General features: G+C 50.1%; 1 protein-coding gene and 1 non-coding gene across 2 annotated transcripts; one reads left to right on the plus strand and one right to left on the minus strand.

The window, feature by feature from the left end:
* Positions 1-1257: 1257 nt before the first annotated feature.
* NFKBIA (NFKB inhibitor alpha) lies at positions 1258-4600 on the plus strand. The gene is made up of 6 exons (XM_012736512.2): positions 1258-1609; positions 2225-2333; positions 2672-2882; positions 3203-3291; positions 3415-3675; positions 4031-4600. The coding sequence occupies exons 1-6, from the start codon at positions 1383-1385 to the stop codon at positions 4076-4078; spliced, it is 945 nt and encodes a 314-aa protein (XP_012591966.1). The 5' UTR covers positions 1258-1382; the 3' UTR covers positions 4079-4600.
* Positions 4601-7638: 3038 nt separating this feature from the next.
* LOC142871647 (U6 spliceosomal RNA) lies at positions 7639-7742 on the minus strand. The gene has a single exon (XR_012919879.1). It is a non-coding gene; the product is annotated as a U6 spliceosomal RNA (small nuclear RNA).
* Positions 7743-15855: the final 8113 nt, after the last annotated feature.

Genomic DNA, 15855 nt, shown 5'->3' on the forward strand with positions numbered 1-15855 from the left:
TAATTCTGAAAAACTCTGACCACAGTTACTTTATTTTGCCTAGACCACTTCTAGAAGTAGATGAATTCAATCCATGGCTTGCAGGCTAGGTGAAACCAGAGGATGATGAGCCCAAGTCCCTTTCTCCCCAGAGGGGCTACCCACATTGATTGCATGGATGGATCCAAGTGCTGCCTTGGAGCGCAGGGGAGCCAGAAGGAGCCAGCAGGGGCAGGAAGGGGGCAATTATTAAGATTGCCTTGAGCCTCTGGCCGGATGCCCAGCAACTACTTTCTTAGCCAACCTCAAGGTCCAATCTTGGGTAAGGCACTAACTATTCAACTCATTCTTCTGCCTCCTTCTTCAAATGCTCCTGGAAAATTGCTCATCTGGGCACCCAGCTCAGGATCCACGCTCTGCAACAGCACAGTGTCAATCAGAGAGCATGCACTCAATAGTTACTTTGTTATTGCAGGGTATCTACAACCTCTCCTATAAAGATTAACACTTTGCTTTACTTGAAAGAAAAAATAAAAATCATGCTTCTATTTAGCACTTTTCCCCATACAGGGCGAAAGAGTTGCCCTTCTCCCACTCCACAGGATTGTTAATCCCTAGGAAATGATTCGAGGGTTCTCCAAGCATTTGGGCTTTAACGCCAAAGTTTTCACAACTTCTACGTGAGAGGGGAGGGGCGGGGGGAGCTAAATGTCTCTGCATTGCAGAAAGCCTGGTATTGACAGATATACAGAGGTGGCCTGCGACCTTCTACCTACCAGTGCGTCCTTACCCTCAGAGAGAAGTTTGGGGAAACCAAATCCTTAAACCCAGCCATCATTTCCACTTTTGCGTTTTCAAAAGTTCAAAAAACGGAAAGGACCGGCAGGTTGGCAAACCCCAAAGAGGAACCGCCCATCAGGTCTGAGTTCTTGGGATCTCTGCAGCCGGCGACCCCAAATCAAATCGACCGTGGGAAACCCCAGGGAAAGAAGGTTTCTTGCAGAGGGATAGGGTTACTGAGTGCAGGCTGCAGGGAAGTACCCGGGGGAGGGGGCCTCGTCGGAAGGACTTTCCAGCCACTCAGGGCTCATCAAAAAGTTCCCTGTACATGACCCCAGTGGCTCATCGCAGGGAGTTTCTCTGATGAACCCCAGCTCAGGGTTTAGGCTTCTTTTTCCCCCTAGCAGAGGACGAGGCAAGTTCTCTTTTCTGGTCTGACTGGCTTGGAAATTCCCCGCGCCTGACCCCGCCCCAGAGAAATCCCCGGCCAGCGTTTATAGGGCGCCGCGGCGGCGCTGGCGAGCCCACAACAGCGCGAGTCGCCGCCCGCCCGCCCGCCAGCGCCAGCGCGAGCAGCCGCGGCCGAGCGCACCCGGAGCAGCGCCTGCAGCTTTCTCCGCGCCATGTTCCAGCCGGCCGAGCACGCCCCGGAGTGGGCCATGGAGGTGGCCCGGGACGGGCTCAAGAAGGAGCGGCTGCTGGACGACCGCCACGACAGCGGCCTGGACTCCATGAAGGATGAGGAGTACGAGCAGATGGTGAAGGAGCTGCGGGAGATCCGCTTGGAGCCGCAGGAGGCGCCGCGCGGCGCCGAGCCCTGGAAGCAGCAGCTCACCGAGGACGGAGACTCGTAAGTGTCGCGGGCCCGGGTGGCGGGGGTCGAGGGCCCGGGGAGCCGGGCGTGCGGGGCCGGGTGGGGGCGCCGGGCCTGCAGCCGGAGCCGCGGGACCCGCGCTGCAGCTGGGCCAGCCGCCCTGGCGCCCGGGGCTCATGCACCGCCCGGGCCCCTGCAGCGCCGCAGGGCTGAGCGGGGCTTGGGGGTCTGGGACCCCGAGGGGTCGCCGCCGGGCACCTCTCCGTTTCAGCCGCGGTGCCACGCACACCCCCACCCCACCCCCCGGCCGGGGGCGGGGCGGCGGCGGGGACGCGAAGTCCCGGGTTGCATAAGGGGGGGCGGGAGTTTCTGGCCCGCTGGCTGGCGCCGCGCGGCCGGGAGGGGAAGTACAGGGCGTTCCGACCCGGCGGGAGGGCGGGGCGGTCTGGCCGGCGCCCGCCGAGAAGTGGGGGCCCGGAAAGTCCCTGGGCGCCTGCCAGGAACACTCAGCTCATAATAACCTCGCGGAAAACACCGCGGCCTCGGCCTCCAGAAACCCCGGCCTTGCGCAATCCCCCGCAGCCCGCGCCTCCCTGGGCCCCAGCCAGTGCACTCACCACCCATGGGGGTTTTTCCCTCTTTTCCCCACAGGTTCCTGCACTTGGCCATCATCCATGAAGAAAAGGCACTGACTATGGAAGTGATCCGCCAGGTGAAGGGAGACCTGGCCTTCCTCAACTTCCAGAACAACCTGCAGCAGGTGCGCCGCTTGCCTAGCCCTGTGTTCTCTGAACCCGTGATGGGGCTGGATATAGCACAGTCACCCCCAGACCCTTTCTAAATGAACCATTACTGGTCATTATCTGTCCTGGGCTTTTACTTTTACATTCAAATCAGCCAACAGCCTAGAGACTGGAGAAAATTCCACTGATTTGGCGAGGTCTTTATGACCCAGCTGGAGCCCCCATATCTGCCAGCCCCTTGTCCCTGACTGGGAGGAGTGGGACCCACAACCAGGACATGTCTGGGGGTCAGGGGAACTCGGATTGTGGGTTTGGTCCATGGCTTATTCTCTTTCTGTTCCCTCTTCCATTGTAGACTCCACTCCACTTGGCTGTGATCACCAACCAGCCAGAAATTGCTGAGGCGCTTCTGGAAGCTGGCTGTGATCCTGAGCTCCGAGACTTTCGAGGAAATACCCCCCTACACCTTGCATGTGAGCAAGGCTGCCTGGCCAGCGTGGGAGTCCTCACGCAGAGCTGCACCACCCAGCACCTCCACTCCATCCTGCAGGCCACCAACTACAATGGTATGTGTGCCTGCCCTACCCGGCACAGGGCAGGTGACATGGAGAAGGGGGAGGTGGGACAACTTAAGGAATCCAGGCAAGAGCTTTTAAACTCCCAGTGTGTGAGAAAGGTTGACAAAATATGTATGCAGATTGCCTGTCTGATGCCTTTATGAAGTTCATTCAGAACTCAGATTTTGGGTTCTTAAAATTCAGTGGACATAAAAAAAAAAAAAAATTCAGTAGACATGACTATTTGTCCCATGAAAGGATGGGTGAAAGGTTCTGCTTCGGGTGTGAGGGTTGAAACAGATGGTTATACTTTTTCTCTTTTGTTCTAGGCCACACGTGTCTGCATTTAGCCTCTATCCATGGCTACCTGGGCATTGTGGAGCTTTTGGTGTCTTTGGGTGCTGATGTCAATGCTCAGGTGAGTGCTTCCTGTCTCCAGAGGGAGTGAGTCAAGTTCCTTCTCAGTAATACTTGACATACCCTTGCTGCAAGCAGAAATTCCAAACTCAGCCTGAGCATCTCAAATTCCTTTTGGCTTCAGGAGCCCTGTAACGGCCGGACTGCCCTCCACCTCGCGGTGGACCTGCAGAATCCTGACCTGGTGTCGCTCCTGTTGAAGTGTGGGGCTGATGTCAACAGAGTTACCTACCAGGGCTACTCCCCGTACCAGCTCACCTGGGGCCGCCCAAGCACCCGGATACAGCAGCAGCTGGGCCAGCTGACCCTAGAAAACCTTCAGATGCTGCCAGAGAGCGAGGATGAGGAGAGCTATGATACAGAATCCGAGTTCACAGAGGATGAGGTGAGTTTCTCTTAACTTCAACACTGCAAACAATGAAGGTGGCCATTCTCCCTCCACCCTCCCAGGCCTCTAGAGCTACTCTTTATATCCTAGGGGGTGTCAACACAATGAGGCCCTCAACCTTTAGTGTGTATAACCAGTATCCCATGGGTTTTTTATTAATAGCTTACCCTATTTTAAGGAGAGGAGCATTAAAGGAAAACTCCCTCATCCTGCAAAGTCCATTCTATTTGGGTTATGGAGAATGGGGTGCAAGAATACTTGGTGTTATTTCCAGCAGCAGCTTCCCCATCATCCCACTGACCTTGGCAAAGCTCTGGAAATTTAACATGTCTTTTTTTCCTCTTGTTTTTAGCTGCCCTATGATGACTGCGTGTTTGGAGGCCAGCGCCTGACGTTATGAGCGGAAAAGGTCTAAAAGAACGTGGACTTGTATATTTGTACAAAAAGAGTTTTATTTTTCTAAAAAAAAAAAAAAAGAAAAGAAAAAAATTCAAAGGGTGTACCCACAACCACATTGCACACTGCCTGGCCTGAGACATTTGACTGTGGTAGATCAGCCTTCATTTTATTATTTTTGTGAACTTTGGGGGGACAAGAAGGATCATTGGAATACAAAGAAAACATCTTTTGAACTTTTAGGGGGGGGTTTGGAGAAGGTTGTCCATATTTGGTGAAAGGACCACATTTTATTTATTGTGCTTTTGATCGGACCACCATGGATTTGGTAGCTGTCCCCAGTTGTATCCTGTGGCGTGTAACAGCCAGCTGTGTTGTCAAACCTGTCAGTGATGTGGGTTAGAAGTGGCTACCTGTCAAGGCTTGCGTTACCCTCCTGTAAATGGTGTACATAGTGTATTTTGTCGGTAATTATTTTGGTACTTCTAAGTTGTATATTTATTAAACAGGTTTTTATGAACAGTTATCCTGATCATTTTCTTCCACCTAAGGTGGAACTCCTGAGAGTCATTCCATTAGCGGAGGTGGAGAGTTGTGGGGGAGGCCTTACCACAGCTGGCCAGGGAACTCTTTTGAGAGCAGCTTCTCACACAGTGGCTCAGCCGCCAGCGAAACTCTGCAGGCAGCCCCTGGGCCGGGTGTGTGGGAGGGACGCTGTTCTCAGGGTGATAGGAAATACCAGTTTGCAGGCTTGGGGTGGCAGAAGCTGCTTGGCTTGTGGCTGGAAGGCTATCCATTGTGGTTCCCAATCATCCCTTTGATCTAAGCTGTTCCAGGACCCTAACTTTGACTTTAGGAAATTATTCCAAGTGGAATAAGTTGAATTCATATTTTATAGAGCTAGGAAAGATCTCACCTATACCCCTGGAAATTCCCAATGCCTTGGGCTCAGAAATGGGACTGCACTGACATTTGGTAGCAGGTGCTCACCTTAGCCCTAGTTTTCTCATTTACTAACTGGCTGTGAATATTGCATAAGACAATCCACGTAAAAAGTATAGCAGAGCTCTAGGCACATAAAAATACAAGGCACACAACACCCCAAATTTCACACTGGGAGAAACAAGTCCAGAGAGAATGTCCTGTCCAGGGTCACCTTGCAGGAGAGCTAGGTGGTCAACTTATTTAATATACTTTTGTTTTCAGATGCTTAAGCATTTTTTAAATGCATCCTATCCCTAAATCTACCTATTTTGATAATGTCTGTAGTATCAAAGTGATATTAAAGGCTTAAAGAGTCTTCATCAATTCAATCCGCTGATTGTATGATTCTACAGAAGCAGATTTCACAAGAAATCAGTAACTTGTGAAATTTGGGTTTCTATACCTGTATCTTGATGTTTACATCCCTAAAACACATCTCTTGCCCAGGTAGAAAGAAGGCGTTCTAGGAAATGCAGAGTGGTGTACAAATGCAATTTATGTACGTGGCTTACCCGTAGGAAAGCATTACATTGTTACCTTACATTATCCCTTTCCTGGTCCACAATGATGTCAGTCAAATGAATATGGTGGTCACCTTTGTCTTAGACCAAAAAGGAGCCAACACTGAGTGAGTCTTCCATATACAAAGAGCATTAACTGCAGACTGGCCAAAGCCAGCTCTGCCTCACTCCTGTAGCCTCAGCGCATCTCAAACCAACCACTGGTGTCCACTCTACCTGCCTTGTTCTCTGCCAAAGTGCCCCAGGCTCGTCACTGAAACTCCTTGTCCATTCCAGAGCACCTGGATGCAGGTGTTAAATGATCTAACACATGATTTAGGTCCATTAGGTCCAGCTCCAGCTCTTGCTGATACAGGGAAGAGGTAAAATGGGAATGGGAGAGAGAGCAACGCCCTCATACCCAGAAGAAGAAAGGTGGAAATTTGGCTCCCCAATTTGGGACCGATGCCTTTAGTGCTTCCTACTAGGTCAGACACGGCACTTCCTCCCCCTGTAAAGGTGTTAATTTGCGCCAGTTCACCCACACGCTGTCTAGTTCTGTGGCCCGCCCCTCCCCTGCCTCCTTAGCCAGCGGTCTTTTTTGGCACCAGGGATGGTTTCGTGGAAGACAATTTTCAGTTTTTCCTTGGGGGTGGGGGAGGGTGGAGTTCTGCACCTGGTCCCTAACAGGCCACCTTTGGGGACCAAAGTCCTTAGCACGCCCAGCTCTTGTGTAGGGACATTGTCCCCCATGGCCACGGCAGGGAAGTGCCTCTTCTGACCCACTCGGGCCCAGTCTCCCACCTTTCTAGGCTTCAGCTTTTCTTTCCAGGACCTTGACCTGCAGGGCAGGCTCTGTCCTCTGCATGAATCTGGAGGTAGCAGGGCCCAGGTAAGGACTGAAGTCTGCCCCAGTTCCTTCCCTCCAGTTCTCCCCATTGCTCATCTCCTTTCTTTTCTTTTTAATCTACTTTATTTCTTTCTGCCCAGTGGTGTTGAATGGCTGGAGTCTGGAGTTCCCTCAAGGAAAATTTTAGAACAGATACATTCTAATCTGTAGAATGTCTTCTGTGAATTTCCAAGAAAATAAGAACAAAAGTTTTCAAAGAAAGCAGTTCAGCAGCCAGAGAGCCTTCCTTTACACACTTTGATGTTCTCCAAGAGCTAGAGGTCCTGTCAGGACAGGTAGAAGGACGGGAGCCTTGGGAAAGAGGGAAGTGATCTGCCGGGGAAATAAAAAGTCACGTCAGCAACTTCCTTGAATTTAGTTCCTTGATTCCTTCTGCCTGCATAGTCCATCAGGATAAATGTCCTTTACAGGTCACGTGTACCAAGTCCCCCCAGAAGGAAGGGTTTTTCCTTAAAGAGGGAACAAACTCTGGTGTGAGCAGTTTGAAGACCTCCCTCTGAGGCCTGGAAATGACAGGTCCTTGAGGGGGATTTGTATTGACACGTCAACTGCTCCTGGAAGTGATTAAGTGGTGACAGCTGGAACTGAGTCCTGAGTCTGTGAGATGGGTCTTCCTTCCAGCCCCACCCACTTCCCTCAGATTTTCATGTACTTGCCTTAGGTGTAGCTGAAGTTCATTTGGCAAGAAACATCTGAGTTGTCGAACTACAGTCAGAAACGTGCCCAATAAGCACTCCCCCACCTCCCTCGGGGACCTGGACAAGAATATTCCAGGTCTTTTCCCCACTTAAAGAGAGCATTAGAGAAACTGAAACTGGATATTTACATGAGTGTTTCCTTCAGGTGGGACTCAGTCCCACGCATTCATTTGAATTGGAAACAACTATTGTTCTCCAGGCCCCTGGCCAAGGGCAGGAGACACTAAGGGGAATAAGTCATGGCCTCTGCCTCAAAGAGCTCCTTGCTTAGGTGGAGAGGGGGACAGAAGAGCATGCGGAAGACAGGACGGAAAGATGAAAGCCCAGGGCGTGGAGGGAGCGCTGGGCACAGGCACCCAGGGCAGAATGGGGGTGGATAAATAGCAGATACCCAGGTAGCCACTTACCCTGACATCCCAGCTGGGATTAAATGAACAACAGGCTACACCATTCATTTTCTTCTTTATTTATTTTTTTTATGGAAAGCTTCACAAATTTACGTGTCATCCTTGAGCAAGTGCCATGCTAATCTTCTCTGTATCGTTCCAATTTTATGTGTGCTGCCGAAGTGAGCACTACACCTTTCATTTTTGTGTCTGTGTGTGATCCTAGATTCCAGAACTGAGCCTGAAAGAAGTTTGCCACCAATCTTTTGAATTAATGACAAATGATGCGGTTCCCTTAGTCCAGAACGTGTCAGATTCAACGTGCACACCGGAATCGCCTAGAGATCTTGTTGAAATGCAGATTCTGCTTCAATCCATTTGGGGCTGGCCTGAGATTCTGCATGTCTAACTTGTTCCCATGGCGCTGTTGATTTGGGATCACACGTGGAGGAACTGGGCCTTAGACAATGCTGTGTCCCCCTGGGAACCGCTGCAACCTGGGACAAGCGCACCAAGCAATGCAAGTCTTCTGAAAAACGGGGCTGGATCCTGGGCACTGACACTAACATAGGGGCAAGGCCAGTGACCCCGCTCTCAAATCAGGTAAGTGGAACAGGGGAGGTAGCCGATGCCAAAGGCATAATCACATGGGCTCCAAGAGAGGAACAAATGCATTTGAAAGGGTAGTCCGCCCATTAAGATGAAAAATTGGTTTAAAAAGGAGCTTACTGATACCTTTGTATGGGGTTGCGGTGGCACGGCCTGCAGGACAGCCCTGGCCACACCTCAGAACTGGGAGTAAAGACGCAGCTGCTTCCCTACCTACGACAAAGTCCTCACTGTCCTTACTGGAATATGAGACGTCTTCACAAGCAGTTGACCAAAATGCATCAGGGAAAACTTAAGTAAAGAATAACTTTCCAGGCCAGGCTCACACCTGTAATCCTAGCTCTCTGGGAGGCCGAGGTAGGAGGATCACATGAGCTCAGGAGTTGGAGACCAGCCTGAGCAAGAGTGAGACCCTGTCTCAACAAAAAATAGAAAAATTATCCAGGCATGGTGGTGCATGCCTGTAGTCCCAGCTACCTGGGAGGCTGAGCAGGAGGATGGCTTGAGTCCAGGAGCCTGAGGTTGCAGTTAGCTATGCTGCTACTGCTGCCCTCTACCCAGGGTGACAGAGCAAGACTCTTTCTCAAAAAAAAAACTAAAACAAAACAAAAAAAAAAAACCCAAAACTTCCCCCTTAATGTTGCCCTCATTTCATATATTTTAAAATTTTATTCAGTATAGCTTATGTGCAAAACATTCAGCTACTTAAAGGTTAGTTTTCTTTTTTTTTTTTTGAGACAGACTCTCATTCTGTTGCCCAGGCTAGAGTGAGTGCCGTGGTGTCAGCCTAGTTCACAGCAACCTCAAACTCCTGGGCTCAAGCAATCCTTCTGCCTCAGCCTCCCGAGTAGCTGGGACTACAGGCATACACCACCATGCCCGGCTAATTTTTTCTATATATATATTAGTTGGCCAATTAATTTCTTTCTATTTATAGTAGAGACGGGGGTCTCACTCTTCCTCAGGCTGGTTTCGAACTCCTGACCTCTAGCAATCTGCCTGCCTCAGGCCTCCCAGAGTCCTAGGACTACAGGCGTGAGCGACCACACCCGGCCTAAAGGTTAGTTTTTTTTTTTTTTTTTTTTTTTTTTTTTTTTTTTTTTTTTTGAGACAGAGTCTCGCCCTGTTGTCCAGGCTAGAGTGAGTGCTGTGGCGTCAGCCTAGCTCACAGCAACCTCAAACTCCTGGGCTAGAGTGATCCTTCTGCCTCAGCCTCCCGAGTAGCTGGGACTACAGGCATGCGCCACTATGCCCAGCTAATTTTATATATATATATCAGTTGGCCAATTAATTTCTTTCTATTTATAGTAGAGACGGGGTCTCGCTCTTGCTCAGGCTGGTTTTGAACTCCTGACCTTGAGCAATCCGCCCGCCTCGGCCTCCCAAGAGCTAGGATTACAGGCGTGAGCCACAGCGCCCGGCCTTAAAGGTTAGTTTTTTAAAACACTTTTAATGCCATATTTTCATTGTGTACAATATTTTATTCACAATGGTTTTCAACTGATCTTTAACAATATATATCATGGAATAATAAGATAATTTTACTTTTTTTTTTTTTTTTGAGACAGAGTCTCACTCTGTTGCCCAGGCTAGAGTGAGTGCCGTGGCATTAGCCTAGCTCACAGCAACCTCAACCTCCTGGGCTCAAGCAATCCTGCCTCAGCCTCCTGAGTAGCTGGGACTATAGGCATGCGCCACCACGCCCGCCTAACTTTTTCTATTTATATTAGTTAGCCAATTAATTTGTTTCTATTTATAGTAGAGACAGGGTCTCATTCTTGCTCAGGCTGGTTTCAAACTCCTGACCTAGAGCAATCCGCCCGCCTCAGCCTCCCAGAGTGCTAGGATTACAGGCGTGAGCCACCGCGCCCGCCCGGCCAATTTTACTTTTTGTTTACAAAACACATATATAGTGTTTACTATGTACCAGACACTATTCTAAGTGGTCTACAAGTCCTATACTCCTCAAACCACTCTATGAGGTTCGTATTATTATTTTCATATTTTTAAATAAGGAAATGGAAGCAGAGCAAAGGTAAGAAACTCAGCCCAGGACATACAGACAGTAAATGTCAGGGCCAGGCTTGGGTGGCCTCCAGGCCCAAGTTCCTAACCTGTGGTATAAAGCAGCTTCCAAGCACCGGTGGGAATTCCCATTAACAAAAGTGATTTCAAGTGTGGGGGTGAGGTCACCTTCCCATTCACCCTGAAGCTGAAAGATCAACTTACAATTAAGGCAGATCAATTTACCGGGAGCAGGGGGAGAATCACAGAGTGATTACCTGATATCCCAATGGGGTCCAGAAGTTTATATACCCTCATTTTATTTTATTTTATTTTTTTGAGACAGAGTCTCACTTTGTTGCCCAGGCTAGAGTGAGTGCCATGGTGTCAGCCTAGCTCACAGCAACCTCAATCTCCTGGGCTCAAGCAATCCTACTGCCTCAGCCTCCCGAGTAGCTGGGACTACAGGCATGCGCCACCATGCCCGGCTAATTTTTTATATATATATATATTAGTTGGCCAATTACTTTCTTTCTATTTATAGTAGAGACGGGGGTCTCACTCTTGCTCAGGCTGGTTTCGAACTCCTGACCTTGAGCAATCTGCCTGCCTCGGCCTCCCAGAGTGCTAGGATTACAGGCATGAGCCACTGCACCCAGCCTATATACCCTCATTTTAAAGAGGAGGAGATTCTCACCATTCATGGAGTGTGAAGAAAAAATTTTTTAAATAAATAAATAAAGGGTAAGGGAGATGAGGAATATAGGTAATTTTATTCAGGGGCAATAAATGGTTCCCAGAGGGGATGAGTGGATGAGGGGAAGCAGATTGACTTGTATTAATAAGTGATTCTCTTTGCAAATTTAATTAACCTGAGAGACAGGTATTATATTTAAAATGATTTGGGCCAGGTCTGGTTGCATTCTTGATCATCCTTCTTGTAATATATTTGAGATAACAGGAAAGGGAAGGGAAGGGATCTCCGATTGTTACTTTGATGGGTCTGATCTGGTTTTACGTAGATCGAGGGAAAGCCCCTTCCAATGTCTTTTGCTTTCTAAAGGTGTTTAATTAAAAATGCTCTTTATACCAAGAAGTCATATTTGGGGGTGAAATTTCCTGAGCTTCTTCACAGGTCACCAATTGTGAATATGTTCCTCATGCATTTGTTGTTGATATCCTACCCAAAATGGATAAATATTACAAAGGATAGTTTGAATTTCTGATATTTTAATGGAAGTGTCTCGTAGAACCTATATAATAATGCAGAAAGTGCGAGATCTGAGATCTTAGAAGACCACAGTAAACTGAACAATAGCGTGGGACTCAGGTGAATATGGACCCAAATCCTGATTTATCTCCTCTGAAATTTCTAGTATTGTTTCACATGGTGCTAAATAAAGGAAGTGAGGCCTGTCTCTTCCAGGAGTTTCCAGCTGGGCAGTCTGTGTGTGCGTCTGAGGCTTGGGTCTACCCAAACTCACCACATTAAACATTCTGGTCAGACTTTTAAAAACTTCAGTCTTTTAATATTCATCTCTGGGGATGCCCGAAGGAAACAAACAAATGCAACTTTTTAAGGACCAGTGAATGAACTTCTCTTAGGTGAAATGTTCCAGTGCTGATTCAGTTTTAAACTGATTTTTAAACTCTCCTTTGAACACCTTCCCACCTCCATCATTGGGAGGCAAATTCCCAGGGCAGGACCTTGCTGGTGGCCCACTGTGTGTGGCCTAGCTAAGGGGCAGCTGGCTCTCCAGGCCTGTACAATGTACACAAATTCATTTGTTCTCCTCCCTAGAACACAAAGGAAACCTCCCGTTTCCAGGGGAGACCTAAGCCATAGATATGTAAACATCCTGCCATCTTCGAGCCAAAGGAGAGCTGAAAGTTTCCCCTCTTAGAGGCTAGCCCCCCTGGCTGCCCAACCATGAAAGGCTCAGTCTGGGGCGAGTGCAGGACTTCCCAGCTCACAGTGTGCAGCTCTGAAGGGAAGGTCGTGAGGGGCTCTGTGCACGTGGCCCTCCACCCACTATCCCCACAGCACCCCAAGAGCCAGTTGCACACACCCAGAGCCAGCCTGGCCCAGACGCCCCCCATCCTGGCTCTCAATGGGGCCTCAGATTGGGTCACCAAAGGGGCTTCCTGCAAGGAGTGCACTAGAATGTCTGTCCTGGGGAAGAGAGACTGGCAGGCATGAGGTCATTTATCTAGCTGAATGCCGGCTCCCTACACAGCAGCACCCAACCTGCTATAAAACAGAGCTGAGTTCTCTGCTTGGTGAGGAGAGAAAGCAGCATCCCTGTCACGGAGCCTCCGTTGTGGCTGCAGGGGAAGGGGAGACGAGAGATCTCTCTGAGAATTTCAAGTTTGGTTTCAGGAGGGTCTTTCATGCAGGGGCTTGACCAGGGTTGGGGAAAGATCATGACAGAGCAGTTTCCTGTGGATGCTTCCTGTTAAAACGTTGATGGGTTTTTTGGGAAATTCCTATAAGGATCAAGTTCTAAGCCTGGGCAAGAGTCTCTTGGAATAGTAAAGCTACTGTACCAAAGACAATGGAACAAGACAGTCACATTACTATGGACGGTCAACTGGGGGGCAGGGCGGATGGTTTCTGCCTCTGTCTGATTAGGCATTAGGCCTAAAGTCTGAGCAATTTGGCACATGCCAGGAGAACCTGAGAGATTACAAAGGTTACAAACTTAGGACATGAGCCCATGACATTGGAGGGGGCGTGGGCATGGAGGGGAGTCAGAAAACAAGCTGCACCTGGTCTTGACCCTCACCTGTAATTGATGCCATAATCCACACTGCAAAGCACTCAGGCAATCCAGCTACTGGGGCAGAAATATAATGGCAGGTGTCATTTATCAAACAAGGGCCCTATGACAGGCACAGGTGGACATCATGGGGAGATCATTGGGGAACTGAGGTGCAGAGGGCTTTATTATAGTAATTGGTCTGAGGTGAGGCAGCCAAGAACAGTGGCCGTGCTGGGACTCAAACCTGCGCCCTCTGCCTCCACAGCTCTTCTCCAGACTGGTCAGGGTGAGCCGCCTTGTTTGCTGAAGACCTGCAAGGCTCCCTCCACAGCTGCTGTTGTTAACCTGCAGTAGCTCTGGCTGCTGCAGAAACCCATTGTACTCTGAGAAGCCATTTGCTCCTACTTCTATTGAATAAAGTTTCCTTATAGGAGAAATTGGAAACATTCTTTACAGGAGTGTTTGCAAAGTAAGGGACACAGTTGCTGTAAGTACACAAGAAATGGCATGAGCACAGCTGCCTAGATTGTTCAGGCTGCTTAACCAAATACCATAGGCTGGGTGGTTATACGCAACAGAAATGTATTTCTCACAGTTCTGGAGGCTGGGAAGTCCAAGATCAAGATGCCAGCAGATGTGGTATCTGTTGAGCTCCTGCTTCCTATTCATAGATGGTGGCTTCTTGCCGTGTCCACACATGGTGGAAGGGGCTAGTTGCTCTTCCAGAGGCCTCTTCTTCTTTTTTTTTTTTTTTTTTGAGACAGAGTCTGGCTCTGTTGCCCAGGCTAGAGTGCTGTGGTGTCAGCCTAGCTCACAGCAATCTCAAACTCCTGGGCTCAAGCAATCCTACTGCCTCAGCCTCCTGAGTAGCTGGGACTACAGGCATGCGCCACCATGCCCGGCTAATTTTTTCTACATATTTTTAGTTGTCCAGCTAATTTATTTTTATTTTGAGGAAAGACGGGGTCTCACTCTTGCTCAGGCTGGTCTCAAATTCCTGACCTTGAGTGATCTTCCCACCTTGGCCTCCCAGAGGGCTAGGATTATAGGCATGAGTCACCATGTCTGGACCAGAGGCCTCTTCTTTAAAGGCACTAATCCCCTTCAAGAGGGCTCCACCCTCATGATATAATCACTTCCCAAAGGCTCCACCTCCTAATACCATCAACATGGGGGTTAGGGTTTCAACGTATGAATTAAGGGGGGATAGAGACATTCAGTCCATCGCAACAGCTGTGGGTACAGTCCTGGGACACCAGGCTTTAGTGGGAGAGAGGCCACCTGGCCACCGACCAGGAGGCTCCAGCCAGCTCTGGTCCCAGCTCCTCACAGGCTGTACTGGGAGGGCTTTTGAGAGCAGAAACCCCCCAGCGAAGAAGAGAGAAAACTGCTTCCTGGGATCCTGCTGGGAAGCCCTGGCTGAGGTGATTGTGTGGTTGTGTTTCTAGCCCATTTCCAGCTGACCCTCTAGAGATGGGTACAGTGAGCAGACGCTTGCAGGCCGGGGGCCTGGGGGACCAAGCACCAGGGACCACCCCTGGTGGCTCTCATGACAGGCAGCCTCCAGAGTGACTACCTATCCCTCTGAGGTTCAGACCAACCCTGGCCCCACTCCAGACCCTATTCTGTACCACACTGTCACCTTGGGCTAGTTGCTTAACCTCTCTTTGTCTCAATTCCTCATCTCCAAAGCAGGCAATCACAGCTGCCTTGCGGACTTGCTGTGGTGCTTAACTATCAACATCACTAATGGTGTCTGTCAAGCCCTGGCAAAGTGCCCAACATATAGTAAGCGCTCAGCAGATGACAGCTTCTGCTCTTCAGATTACTAATATAATTAACATTCGGAGCATGACAGCCCTCCCCACAGGCACGTTGTTCCCTGCAAGCCAGCACGCCTTGTTCATCTACTCGGGGTAGCCCAGGACCTGAGGAACCAGATCCTCTAGGACAGACTGGGACAGCTAGTCTTCCCTCCTGGCCCTCCCTGACCCTGGCCCTCGCGTGGGGCCCCACCCTCACCAGCCCTTCTCAGCGTCCCAACACCCGCTCCGTGCAGACCTGACCCGCAGGAGCCGCTGTGGTGCTGGGAGACACGACGGCTGGGGGCCTGATGGAAGGTGTGAAGCTGAGGGTGGTCACGGGCCCACACCAGGTGTGAGCCCTGGACCTCTGAGAGTCGCAGGAAGCCGCAGGAGGCTCCCGTGGTGAGCAGGGGCCAGGCGACAGGTGGCTGCAGGGCTGCGCCTTTGGAGCAGCACGGCCACGAGCGGCTTCCGCTCCCCCTACCCGGGCCTTGCCTGGAGCCTCTGCTGGGGACGGCAAATCAGGCAGACCCTCAGGCCCCCTGGATCCCCCACCTGCCGTGTCCTGCCTCAGTGATGCAAAAAGTACACTTTTGTTGCGGAGGCCTGTCCTTTCCTTCTACCACTTGTGGGAAAGGCAAGGAAGGAGGGAGCCGCGCACCTGCGGCACCACTGGCTGCACCTGAGAGACGAGGGAAGGAGCAGCTCTGTAGACCTACAGACACAGCCTCCACACGGAGGGGGAGAGCATGTTACAGAGCAGTCTGAATAGTATAATCCTATCAATAAATGAAAAACTACACTATCCGGGTGAGGTGGTGCACGCCTGTAGTCCCGGCTACTCCAGAGGCTGAGGCAGGAGGGTCACTTGAGCCCAAGAGTTCAAGGCTACAGTGAGCTCAGATTGAGCCGCTGTACTCTAGTCTGGGCAACAGAGTGAGACCCCAACTCTAAAAAACAAAACAAAACAAAAAAACGACACCAAAATGTTCTACCCACTGTTACTGAAAGGTCAGCACCTGTCCCTGAGGCTGCATTAGAAGAACAAGGACAAGTGGTTTGAGGAAAAGGAAAGAAAAGCTTATTAATTTGCTGGCAAATGAGGAGAATAGCAAGCTCCTGC

Source organism: Microcebus murinus, chromosome 6, assembly GCF_040939455.1.
Source record: "Microcebus murinus isolate Inina chromosome 6, M.murinus_Inina_mat1.0, whole genome shotgun sequence".
Taxonomy (NCBI): Eukaryota; Metazoa; Chordata; class Mammalia; order Primates; family Cheirogaleidae; genus Microcebus; species Microcebus murinus.